We start from the raw sequence: 13,299 nt of genomic DNA, 5'->3' as shown, positions 1-13,299 counted from the left end.
GGTAATTTGCAAGCAGGTAAATTCTGAACGCTTTTTTTTTTGTGGAGAATGGGATTAACAATATTTAAAGCATAAACTACAGCAAACTCCATTTTCTCCCATCTAAGTACTAACCAGGCCAGACCCTGCTTAGCTTCCCAGAGCAGCGCGTTCAGGGTGGTATGGTCGTAGACCAGCAAACTCTATTTGGCTGGATCTGGGGTGAGTAAACCTTTAGGGAAGATGAAAGTGAAATGTACCGCACCCAACTGTGGTGGGTGTACCCAAATGTACACCACCCGCCCGCCAGGTGGCCGGCTTCACAGTGTGTGTGTGAGTGTGTGTGTTCCCAGAGTTCACGTGTGCAGGTGAGCAAGCGAAAACTGGCCCTTGATACCCAGAATGTAAGGGCAAGGCCATAAATACACTTCAGTAATACACATATGAAAGCATTTTGAAGTTGCTAAAGATGATATAAAAACGTCAAGTTTGAATACCATTTTTTTAGGTCATAAATGTGCTGCAACTATCAGCACTTATTTCTTCTCGAGTTGTGTAAACCACAGTTTCTTGTCTCTGATTCTTTTGCCTATTAATAAGCAGATAGGACCCTGGCTACATTTTTGCCATTTTCAACTCTGAAAATAGAGAGCAAAGGGCCACCATTAACACCCTTCCCAGGTAGGGTGGAAAAGGCCTTTAATAAACCTTAATTCTCTTCTTGGGATCCCACCCAAGTTATGGCTCTCAAGCATAGATTACAAACTTGTGTCACATTCAGATGAAGGGATTTCAGCCAAAAAGAACGGGACCTACGTTTTAAAATGCCATGAAAACTTAGGAGATTCCACGTAAGGTCCAATCATGACCGACGTTTCCATGCGAAATTTTCTATGCCCTCCCTATCTTGGGCTGCACCAAACCCAACCCAACGAGAGGCAGGGAATATGCACTTCTAACTTCAGCCTGGGCACATGCCATCTGTGGTATCAGTGCTGCTGCCCGGGGAAGAAAGTGGGCTTGTGTTCAGACAGTGAGGGACACATTGCAGGAGGAAGCTTTGCACTTGCTAATGGATGGCTGTACTTCAGGAATGTGGACCAGAGGCAACGCTGGTCTCTCATGTTGCTAATGGGCACTGTAATGGAAGTTAAAGGCTTAAGTTTATAGTTCAAAGCCAATTAACTTCCTTCTCATCACTCCCTGTTGTTGGAAAGTGGATAACCAAGAGAGCAAAGAAATTCAAAGTCATGACCTTCAGAATGGGAAATAAGAAATGTCATTTGCTTAGGCAAATACACATTAAAATCATTAATATCCCAATCTCAGTTTTAATAATGTTGCTTCCTTCCTTTAATTATGTTGCCAGGGATTTACTAATGTTTAGCAGGTAATTGAAAATCTTTTCAATTGTATATTTTTAATGTGTGTGTGTGTGTGTGTGTGTGTGTGTGTGTGTGTGTGTGTGTGTTAGAAAACCCAGTCTTCAGCCTCAGACATTGTTTTCTAGGGATGGTGACTGTTCTCACTTAAGCCAGTATCATGTTAATGTTAAAAACAAACAAAACTATTTGATGGTTATCATTGCAGCCCATTATCCTTTGTGCAAAATGTGGGAATGATTCTTTCAGGGAATCTCTTAGCAGAAGAGAAAGTGAGGTCACTGAGATTGCAGCAGGGGCAAGTGTATCAAGGAAAAAGTCTTGTAAGTGAAAGACAGCCTGATCTGGGGCGTTCAGGCAGCTGTGGCCGGAAGGATCAGGAATGGGGAGTAGAAGGAACAAGGGAGAGAGGGCAGGGAGAAGGGCAGCCGGGGAGGCCAAGGAGGGTGACAGGGAGGGAGGGGTGACAGGGGAGGAGGAAGAGAGGGGAGGGCAGGGGAGGAGAAAGGGGAGAAACACAAAAGGGGGCAGGCTGGAAGTGAGGAGAGGTCCAGGAAGAGGGGAAAGAGAAGAAAGAGAAAGCCCGAAATGATCAAAATATTAAATCAAAATTAAATCCGAAAACCAAAGTCAGGCAAATGGTTACATACATAATCTGATTTCGCCAGCATACTTACGAAGAATGACGTGGGTGATAACGAATGCAAGTATAAAGACTGTCAGAAAAGACAGAGATAAAATAAACATATAAAAAAATCTGTAGTTTCTTTTCCCCACACAGTTGCCTACCCAGGGACAGTGGTGATCAAACCGTTCTGAAATGAGAGGCAGAAAAAAAAAATACGGAAATCAGTTAATAAAATGTCTTTTTACTTGACGGAAACTCTCCCTGCTACCCAATACTCTGACGACGCAGTTGGTCCTTGAATGGTGTGGGGGCACACGGCCGAAAACCCCATCTAACTCTGACCCTCCAGAAACTTAACTGTAATAGCCCACGATCGACTGGAAGCCTTAGCGATCACTTACACAGTCGATTAACACATATTTTATACGTTCTATGTACTATATGCTGTATTCGTACAATAAAGTGAGCTAGTGGAAAGAATACGTCATACAGAAAATCAGAAGGAAAAGAAAATACATTCACGGTGCTGTGCTGTGTTTACGGGGAAATACCCACGTATAAGCGGCCCCACGGAGTTCCAGCCTGTGTTGTTCAAAACCCTACCACACTGTGCATTTCCAAATCCACTGCTCAGAGAAATGCTTAACATGCAGACAGGCGAAGCACAGAATCATTCTTTCAACGGAACTTAGCTGGTTTGAAAGCACAAGGAACATGCACCCTTCTCACACAACAACTTGAAGAAACAGGCGCTCAAGTTCTTGTGACAATTAGAAAAGGGACGATTTCCCTGTTTTGTACCAACGGGCTTTTTAGGTTCCCAGAACAGTCTTCCCTCAGGATGGTTGTTAAGTGCTGGGCTGGGCAGGGCCTGGGCTCGGCCCCTCGCTCGCGCGCATGTGTGTGAGTGCACACGTGTGTGTCTGTGCGTGGGACCGAGTGAGCACCTCTCTCGTCACGTGTTTGCATGCGTGCTTGCGTGTGGGCACGCACGTGTGGTACTGAGTGACACGTCTCTCGTCAGCGGCTGTAGACGGAGGTCCCTGTCCAGGGGGCCTGTCGCAGAACAGAGGGATAGTCTCTTGTTCTCCCCTCCCATGACAACGGTCTCCCAAGGAAATGCCTCCACTCTTTCAATAGTTGCAGGAAAATTGGTATTTTTAAAACCGTGGTCTTCACGTGCAAGGTAAGACACCGCGTCTTTCAGCCCACAGTTCTTGGCTAAGTTACCTGTGAAACGGAGATGCTTTCATAGAGTCCTTGTGGGGTTAAGTAATGTCTGGGAAAGCCTTTCTACAAAGCACACAGTGTTTTGTGGTTTGTTAAGAGAAGTCACATACCTTGATACCTCTGGCCTTGAGCCATTTTAGGAGGAAAATGATGCTGCCCTAATTTATAGGGGAGCCAACGGAGGCCTAGAGAGAGGGAAGGCTGCTCGTGTGGGGCCACACAGCTCAGAATCAGTAGAGCTAGAACCCGAGGGCACCCCACAAGTGCCCAAGTGCTGGGACAGGGCACTTCCGCACCGTCACCCCCGGTTCCCTACGTACAGACCCGCGTCTTCTCACCTCGGGAATTTCACACAACGTCTGAAATGAGGTTGTGACTCGTCCTTCCCCCTGCAAGTAATGGCCAAGTGCTTCTCTTTTCTCTACTCCTTGGCTGGTTTTCCATCCAAAGGACTATCCAGAGTGCCCTCCTAACCCACCCTGATCTGACCGCCTGCTGCCAGGGGGGCCGAAAACACCAGGGGGGATGAGTTAGCTTTTTACACGGCGTCTTTCCCAAGCTTAACTTCTATTCAGTTTTCATATTTTAAATCCCTATGTGTGTTTTATTTATTTATTTGTTTATTTTAACGTGGATCCATTTTTTTTGAGGGGGAGGGGCAGACAGAGGGGGGAGACACAGAACGCAAAGCACAGAATCTGAGCTGTAGGCACAGAGCCCGATGCAGGGCTCAAACCCACAAACCCACACGGCCTGAGCCGAAGTCAGACTCTTAACGTTTTAAAAACACACACAGAGAGGCGCACATCAAGTGTGACCATGTAAGTAAACTGACCAAAGTCAGGCAAGGCGGTGTTGCCTTTCTTTCTGGTCACCTGTCACAAATCACTCATCTTCTATTTTATGTTTCCTACAAGCTTGCTTCTTGAGAAGGGTGCAAGGACACCTGGGGACAGTGGTGGCAGAGGAGCCCTAAGAGTCATGCTTGTCTGCAAGTGGTGCGAACGACAAACAGCCAGTCTGAGCAGGGGACCCGAAGAGAAATTTCAGGCCTCACTGGTCTGGTGACAGCCCGATGGCCTGTCACCAGAGGCTGGCACGTGAGGTAAGTAATGCCTGTTGCTGGACCACATCATGTGATGACATGTGTTGCCAAGCCACACAGCTGGAAAAGTGAACTCTTGTGTAAAAACCACCTCAGTTCTCCCAAGTCACTGGTCTATGCGGGCTGTACTGGAGACATCTACACAAAGAAGGGCAAAAAGAGAGAAAAAAATCTGAACCAGTGAGATTTTCCCAAGACTTTGTGCCATTTTGAGAAGCCTCTTCTTTATCCATGAGCACAGAAAATGGGAATGAGAATTGGAGGCCTGGGGCCACAGGACCACATGTTAGGTCAGAATCTCTGACCCCAGCTGCGAAAGCTGATCTCCAAATCCAAAATATGTGGATTCAGCCTCTTCACTCAAGCGAAAGTCGCCTAGCAGCGCAGAAGACACTAAGGCTTGGGAGGTGTCACCAACACTGTGGACACCCCCGTCGAAGTACAAGGGTCTTGGCCACCCACTGTCGACCATGGCTGTGGGGGCGGGCGGTTGTTTTGGTTTTAGCTTAGAAAGTTTACTAGCGGCTGAGGGAGGCAGACCCACTGGAGAAGTGAAGACGGTAGATGGTGTGCATGAGACCCTTGCTCATGGGGTCTGGGAGGCTTCTTGCAAAACCAGTCATGTCTCAGGAATGGTGTGAACGCCTGGTGGCCTGGCAGTCTTGAGCTGGAAGCAGTTTCCACTTGGAAACTTGTCCTACTCAAAACTTTCTAGGCTAACAAAAATCCCACTGAAATGTAGGCTCCCCGTGAAATTCTTTTATTGAACGTTTTCCACATCCTTCTTGGTGTGTGTTGAACACGGCGGTAAATGAGCCTCCGAGACTCGGTGGGCATCTCTGTCCAATGGCCGCTTGCGCCGTGCCATGCCCTCCGCCATGCCCTCCTCCCATCCCCTTGCTCAGTTTCACTCTCTGCCTGACTTCTGGAGGTGGGCTGCACCCTGGGCTCAGCTTGGGCCTCTCCTCTCCTCTGTGGATTCTCTTTCTCCCAACGTTCAAATGCCAACCAAAATGGCCATGCAATGCCTTCGACAGGTCCTGTCAGCTCTACCTCCACGTTGATCCAAAATCATCTATTTTTTGTTCGTGTTTGCCAACACTACTCTAAGCCTTTGATGAATATTTGTCAAATGACTGAATAAGCCCTCATACCGCCAAAAGGACATCCAAGCCAGCAAGCGTGTTGCCCAATGTCACACAGTTCACGAGTACCAAGGCTGGGAAGAAGCCCTGCTCTATCTGCCTCCAGGATCCTGGCTCCGAAATGCACGCTGCCTTTCTTGAGTATTTTCCCTGCGCCCAGCACCACGTCAAGTGCTAGGGAGGAAAACACCACCACCCCCCCATGGCTTCAAGGCATTCCTTATCTTATCTGATGGGTTGCTTTGTTTTCAGCCTCCAGATACCCCTCAGACTCCGGGAATGAACTCCTAACAGAGAAAACCCAACTGAATGTCTAACTCAATCTGTTCTCTCACCGATGTTGGCAAGCGCACAGTCTCTCTTTACGGGTCAAGGATAAAAGCAGGACAAGAGGTGTCACCCCAGCCCGCGTGGCTCTGCTCTGAGCGCACTCGCCCTAGCTCAGAGTGGAAGGAGCTCAGCGGGGGTCTGGGGGTGTTCCGAGTGGGGAGGCTTCTGTTACTCAGTTTCCAGGGGAGAAGAGCACACGAGAGTTGTGGACAGGCTGAGATGGGACAAGAGGAAGTGGCCACAGCTGCGCACGACGTGCTCCCGGGGACCTGGATGAAGCACTAATTGGCCGAGAGGGAGAACATCTGGAGGAGGAGAGGGGGACCCAACCGCTGGAAAGCTACTTGCAAGAATCTGCAACATCGGAGACATTTTGAACGACTATCATTAGAGGTCAGCTCGTGGATTTTCCACGTGGAAAAACTAAACGGGTGTCCTATGTACTGGCGGTGGAGTGGGGGGTGCTGTGGGAGATTCTTTAAAAACAAAAAAAACGCGGGGCGCCTGGGTGGCGCAGTCGGTTAAGCGTCCGACTTCAGCCAGGTCACAATCTCGCGGTCCGTGAGTTCGAGCCCCGCGTCAGGCTCTGGGCTGATGGCTCGGAGCCTGGAGCCTGTTTCCGATTCTGTGTCTCCCTCTCTCTCTGCCCCTCCCCCGTTCATGCTCTGTCTCTCTCTGTCCCAAAAATAAATAAACGTTGAAAAAAAAAAATTAAAAAAAAACAAACAAACAAAAAAAAACGCTTTGGACTTTCTGCCACATCCCTTGATTCTGAGGTCCGGACCCGGCCAGAAGGGAGTGGCCTCTACACTGCTACATTTCTGGAGAGTTCCTTTAAAAAGCACTCGGAGCTATTCCCTGGGCTATGCTATGCTGTTGTGGGTCTGTGCTCAGTCTTGCCGCACACAGGAACAGCTTCAGGGGTGGGGAATGGAACACAGGGGCAGGGCGGGGTGCTGATAAACCTGGAAGGTTCTGTAAAGTAACTGGAGATCCGAGTAGCCAGCGGGGGCGCCCTGCCCACGGCCCTGTTAGCACCACACCACCCTGTGTGGATCTGTCCTCCCCTCCTTCCCCTGGTGAGCCTTGCGGTAAGAGACAATTTCTGGCCACCCGAATTGCCTGGCAGACACTCAACAAACATGCACCAAGCCAAGGAAGAGACGCCTTTAATCGCTTTTGGTAGGTTTCTGGGTAGTCGCCGCTCCTGGTGGCCAGGAACAGACACTGAAAATGCTGGTCAAGGAGAAGATCGCTGGGGAGCCAACCAGAGGAAAAGGCAGGGTCTGTGAAATTTGAATGAGTTCAGAGAAGGCTGAGGGTTGGAAGCTGTTGACCAGAGGTTAAAAGCTCCCGCTGGATACTTCTTAGTGTCAATCAGCTCACGGCAAGAAGTGGCCTCTACACTAACAGTGGGAGGCAGAGGTGGTTTTAGGAAAAGCTCCACAGGATGCCACAGGGGGGCCCAGATGCTATGTTTGGGATGCAAGCCGACTTCAAAAAGTCACCTGCCCTGAGATCTAAGTGGGGAAAGAAGGTTCCATTAAAATGGCCAGTGGGGGCACACTTTAGAAAAGTCTTATTTTGTTAACCCCAAAGTCAAAATAATAATGACAATATTATGATTATGATTATCAATTTTAAACAGAGAGAGCAGGGGAGAGCGGTAGAGGAAGAGAGACAGAATCTCAAGCAGGCTCCACACTCAGCGAGGAGCCCAACGAGGGGCTCAATCTCACGACCCTGGAATCATGACCTGAGCCGAAATCAAGAGTTGGACGCTCAACTGATTGAGCCACCCAGGCACCCCAACAATATTATTAATGATGATTAAAGGTACCATTCACTGACTGCCTGCTACATGATTGTGTATTTTATTATTTCATCGTCTGTCATCTGTCCTGGACAACAGCCCCAGAGTAGCCCCAGGTGCTATGCCCACACCTTATAGACCAGGGAATCACCACGAAAAGTGAGGCACTACCCATCAGGGGCCACAGATTCTGAGCAGAGACTATGCCTCAGCCCCGACCAGAGGAAGATTTGGGGGAGAAATGGAGTATGAAAAAGACCCTTAAAAAAAGGAAAATAGAAGCATTAACATTGTACCAGGACAGAAAAGTCCGCTGAAATATTAAAGAAAAAATATTTGCTAAAGCTGTGTTTGAAGGTTGCCAGAGAAAGGAATACAATGCTTGAAACATTAAGAATTTAAAATCTAGAAGTCAGGCTCTAATATAGGCCCTCAAGAAGGGGATCCAGAGGTAGAGAAAAATCATACCCTCAGGCCAGGCAGCAGCGGACCCAAAAAGTCTGCATTTTCCAGACAGTGGTCCTGGGCTCTAGGTGGGCCACATCTCAGCTTGGTCAGGAGAAGGAAAATAACAATCCTAACTTCCTTCTCCAGCAGTGTCTCGAGAATCGTGTGAAAATATAGATGTAACTATGCAATTGAAATTAAAAACTTCTCATTTAGATGTTACTACATCTAAAGTAAGTGTTGTTAAAGGTACGGAATGGAAAATTATTTTTCCTTTAAACCTAGCGTTTTTTTTTTTAACTTCCCCAATTGGACAAATCTTGCCCTATGAGGTATCTTTTGTTTCTTTTTTTTTTTTTTTTAACTGAGTTGAATCCTCAGCAGCTTTTTTTTTTAAGTTTATTTATTTTTGAGACAGAGAGAGACAGAGCATGAACGGGGGAGGAGCAGAGAGAGAGGGAGACACAGAATCGGAAGCAGGCTCCAGGCTGCGAGCCATCTGCCCAGAGCCCGACGCGGGGCTCGAACTCACGGACCGCGAGATCGTGACCTGAGCTGAAGTCGGACGCTTAACTGACTGAGCCACCCAGGCGCCCCTCTTTTGTTTCTTTTTTAAAATGAGGAATGCCGAGGTAGAGTGGCACGTATTGTCACCCGGCCTTTATGGCTCCCGTGTGATTCTTAGACACTAAATAATTCATGCTGTTCTAAACTTTTGGTAAGATCCGAGTTAAAATATGTGTGTCCAAGGCCTGGTTAGGTTTCTGGAAAGCAGCCTGGCACGCTCACTCCACCTCCCCCTCCTCTCACTTTTATCCACCCTCAGTGAGTCCTTGCAGGGAATTATGTCATTTATTTCTCAGACCACCTGGTAAGGTTGATGCTCTTATGCCCATTTACAGATGAGAAGGTGCAGGTGAGAAGTTGGCCTTGGAATCCAGGTGTTCATCTGAACCCTTACCCACCACCTGTTACTATCTCCTGCTCTGCCGGCTGGGCTGGGTGGGCCTGAGGACCCAACCCCTCCCTCTTAGAGCAGCACACGTGGGCACCTGACACCCCCCCCCCCCCCCCCCCCCGTGCCGATCACAGGAATGGGAATAAGAATGGAACGCTGCCACCCAGGACTGGCACTTGTGTCGGTGAGCCTGATGGCTCTCTCCTGGTTCAGGGCATCCTGAACCATGCAGAGGACACCTAGCTCATGTCTGGAGAGGCCTGTCCTCAATCAGAAGGAAGTACCCCAACCTCTGCAAGGATGACCTCATTCGCAGCAAAGTGAAAATCAGAAGCAGCAGAAACTCCTTGTGAGACATACAGATTTGACACATTCATGGACACTGTGGCGCTTGGGGGTTATTTGGGGCAAAGGGATGTATCAGGGAAGGTTTCCTATCCCCTCCCAACTCCTCTTACCTCCTTTTCTGAAAATGAATTCTATCTGTGATATCATATTAACTACTTCTGCGGCCTTAAAGTATTAATATATCACTTCTGCACGGGGACTCAGTTTCCTCACATGTAAAAAGTGGAATTCGATAAGCCCCGAGACCCCTTTGAGCTGTAAAATAAAATGCAACACGACTCTGCGTTTTATTAGTACCCGCGTGGATTTTTCCGGTCTTGAGCCCTTGCCAACGTCCTATAAATTAAGAGTCTACAGGGTTTAGCTCCATTTGTTCAAAAATGAAAACTTTTCACGTAAAACCAACTAGGGAATGTAGAGTCGTTGTAATGTTTACAATGCAGGTTAACATAACCTTGGGCAGTGATGTGGAATCCAAAGCGTCCCTGCCAAGGTCTCACCTGCACCTCCCACCGCTGCTCTGGCTTCACCATTATCTGGCACAGCGCTGAGTTTTTGTGGGCATCAAGGGAGGGGGTTGACAACAGACAGCTAAGGTGCCTTCGGCTCCTCAGATGGCAGATTGTGCCCATTTCCATTTCCTTAAGTTGTTATCAGTTTAACTTCGGTTTTTAACATCGGTTTCCAATGCTGGGGGAATTATCTGCTTCTAGGAGGATGGGAGGGCACACAGGGGAGAAGCCAGCCTTTGGGGGAGGCTGTGCCGGGAGGAGACCTGCTGGTTAGAGACACAGAGGACAATGAAACTTGGGAAGAGGGGGAAAAAGTTCCTCCCAGAGAAGCAAATGGAACTAGTTGCTAAATAAAGTGGGGGAGAAGGTGGGAGAAGACTTCGTTTTTGAAAGGAGACGTAAGGAAGTTAATAGAAATATGATGACTTTACAAAGCGAATCAGCCCAGGGGCGCCTGGGTGGCTCAGTTGGTTGAGTGTTCGACTCTTGATCTCTGCTTAGCTCACGATCTCACAGATGTGACGTCGAGTTCCACAACAGGGCTCTGTGCTGGGCACAGAGCCTGCTTGAGATTCTCTCTCTTGCTCTCTGATCCTCTCTCTCTCTCTCTCTCTCTCAAAAAAAAAAAAAAAAAAAGTGAATCAGCCCATTATGAGGTAGAGGCAAAGAAATCCTACAATTCCCTAAGTTTTGGGTCCTGGAGGGGCATCCTAGGAAATGCCAGTCCCAATGCAGGAGAATCCATTTCCTTCCCTGCTCTGGGTGTCCCAGCATCTCTGCCCTCAGAAGACTCAGGAATGACAGCCCTGCTATTGAGCTCTTTCAGCCTCCTGGAAAGGGCTCTGGATCATTCTGACAAAATCAGTAACGTAAGTTCAAATTTGTACGTCCTCAAGAACACAGTCTCGAGACATTAGTGGTCCCTGCTGTGTCCTGAAAACTCTGAAATGAACTGCAGGATAAGCCAGTGCCGGAATGCGCAGGGAGCCTCCTTTCCTGGCATGCCACCCCCCCAAGCCCAGCCAGGCCCCTCTCAGCCCCGGCCTCACTGTCTATGGGTCTGCAGGGCCGGAAACTCTGCGTGGGGGTTCCCCTGAATCCTCCACGGAATATCAAATGATCTTCTACAAGCCCGTACTATCAACTGATACCCCCCCTAAACATCTCCGTTCTTCTCTAGAAATTCCAGGCCTTGAAATCAGTATCAACCCCACCTTACATCAGAATGGCTTAACCATTTGAGGGCTTTCTGGTCGTCAGTCCTGGTTCACATTCGCAGTGGGAGATAGGCAGCAGGCAGGAATGAGTGAGGACCGTGAAAGTCGGAACCACAGAATGGCCAGGGTCCCCTGGCTATTCCATGCTGGGCCTGGGTCAAGAGCCCCTTCTGATATCTAGTCACTGTTTTCCCCAAGTCTTCCACACTCTTGAGTCACATGTTCTTTCATGTTCCATTATAATCGTTTTTGAAGCCTTAGTCAATTTATCCCCAAAATGAAGGTTTCAGAACGGAGTTAGCTCATGAGTACGTTACACACGTAGAGCTGACAATTCTAAGCCTCTTCAAAACTTTTTAATTTGACTCTGTATATACACAGTTGGAAACTGGTGTTCCCAATGGGCACACTTTTCCAAAGTAAACACGCTTCTGTGATCTTGTACGAAAGACTCTGCATCACCTAAGGCACAGAGCTGTGTCAATGAGCAGGACGCAGTGACTCAATGGGATGGATGATGATTCCCTTAAAAAGAAAACTCTGATGTGTCCAAAGTAGTAATTAAAAAAAATTATCAGGAATGAAACCTCTTTGCAAAACTTCTGAGACATTTCATTTTTCTGAAGTTGAAACTGTAGACCCAACTTCATTACAAGGAGCGTTACAACAAAGACCAGCACAAGGAAGTGATAAAAAAATACAGACCGTGCTTTATACATTTGAAGGTGCTTTCACATCTCATCTGATAATACAACTGTATTCACACCGTGTCTCACGGCTACGGCTCATACCTGTGTGTTACCAGGTGACATGGACAGATGGGTGTCACAAGGTGATGTGGACAGATGTGAGACAGGAAAGCGGGAGGGGCCGGTGTTCCTCCTCTGATCCTTCTTCAGTCTGTGCGACTGATATTTATATTCATGATATTCATAACTGTCCTCAGTTTCCCATTTCTAAAAGTTGTGCCCTGGCCAGAAGACTCTCGGGTGCCCTCTCTGCCCAGCAACTCTCAGAGGCAGGGGCCCTGGTGGCTCAATCCAGTTCTTTTGGGACAATAGGATAGAAGCAAAGCCAGACTCAGGTGGGCAGAAAAGCTGTCTGAGGCTCAGAAGTCCTCTGTAAGGGTTTTCAAAATTCCCACTCTGCACAGATGTTCAGCCCCCTCAAGTATCTGCTTCTCCAGAGGCTTGTGTGACTGGCATTTCAGGACACGTGTCCGGCATTCCACAATCCCTTTGGCCCTCTGGTTCACGGTCTGATGGCCAGTTGCAGACATCCAGGTTTGGGAGGGTACAGTTGGGAGGAGGTAACAAGAGTCATTCCCGTTGAGCACGAGGCAGTATCTCAGGGTCACTCATCGCAAGCTCCACCCTGGGGCCTTTACTCTTCTCACTGATACATTCTCCTCGACCGAGCACTTGGCTGCCTTTCCACCTGCCTCCTAGGCATTCCTACCTGTCTCGTAGACACCTCACCTCCATCGGGTCCAAAGCTACATTCTTTACGCTCCCCTGTACTCTGCTCACTACCTGCCTCGTCTGTGCAAATGGCACCCCAAGCATCTAGTTGCCCATGGTAGAGAATGAGCTCGTTTCTGTCCTTTGTACACATCTCTCATATCCAGCTGGTCAATAGGATTGATAACTGTATTCCTGCTGTCTTTTCTTAAGTTTGTTTGTTTGTTTATTTACTTATTTATTTATTTATTTATTTATTTTTGAGAGGGAGAGAGAGAGAGAGAGAGAGAGAGAGAGAGAGAGCACGTGTGCATGCAAGCAGGGGAGGGGCAGAGAGAGAAGAAGACAATAGGCTCCAGGCTGACAGCAGAGAGCCTGATGCGGGGCTTGAACCCACGAACCACGAGATCATGACCTGAGCTGAAGTCAGACACTTAACTGACTGAGCCACCCAGGCGCCCCACCTGCTGTCTTTCCTAAGCTTCTGCTCCCTGTCTCTGCAGGCCATTGCAGGGTACACGCCCTTATCAGCTCTTTTGTGAACCACTGTAAAATCTTCCCGGAGTGCCCGGTCAGTGTATCCCCCTCCAGATTGTTGCTAGGAGGATCGCCCAAAGCAAGTAAGATCACATGAGCCCTTTGCTTACATTCCCTGTGCGGCTCCTGCTGCTGGGGCCTCCCTTTCTTTGTTGGGTGTGGCCTCCATGTGACACAGAACTGATGCGTTTCCAAATTGAGCTCCTTG

General features: G+C 48.4%; 1 protein-coding gene across 3 annotated transcripts in view; it reads right to left on the bottom strand.

Moving 5' to 3' along the window:
- ZDHHC14 (zinc finger DHHC-type palmitoyltransferase 14) overlaps positions 1 to 13,299 on the bottom strand; it is a 294,109-nt gene that overhangs the window by 38,941 nt on the left and 241,869 nt on the right. For 2 of the 3 annotated variants that reach the window (XM_047858984.1, XM_047858985.1), the window contains exon 4: positions 2,039 to 2,176. In XM_047858984.1, coding sequence (XP_047714940.1) covers positions 2,039 to 2,176 — 138 coding nt within the window. The remainder of the gene's footprint in view (positions 1 to 2,038; positions 2,177 to 13,299) is intronic. The other variant, XM_047858986.1, reaches the window with a different exon arrangement.

The sequence above is a fragment of the Prionailurus viverrinus genome, chromosome B2 (assembly GCF_022837055.1).
Source record: "Prionailurus viverrinus isolate Anna chromosome B2, UM_Priviv_1.0, whole genome shotgun sequence".
Lineage (NCBI taxonomy): Eukaryota > Metazoa > Chordata > Mammalia > Carnivora > Felidae > Prionailurus > Prionailurus viverrinus.
Note: the sequence above shows the minus strand (reverse complement) of the source record. Positions and strands in the feature narration are given on the sequence as shown.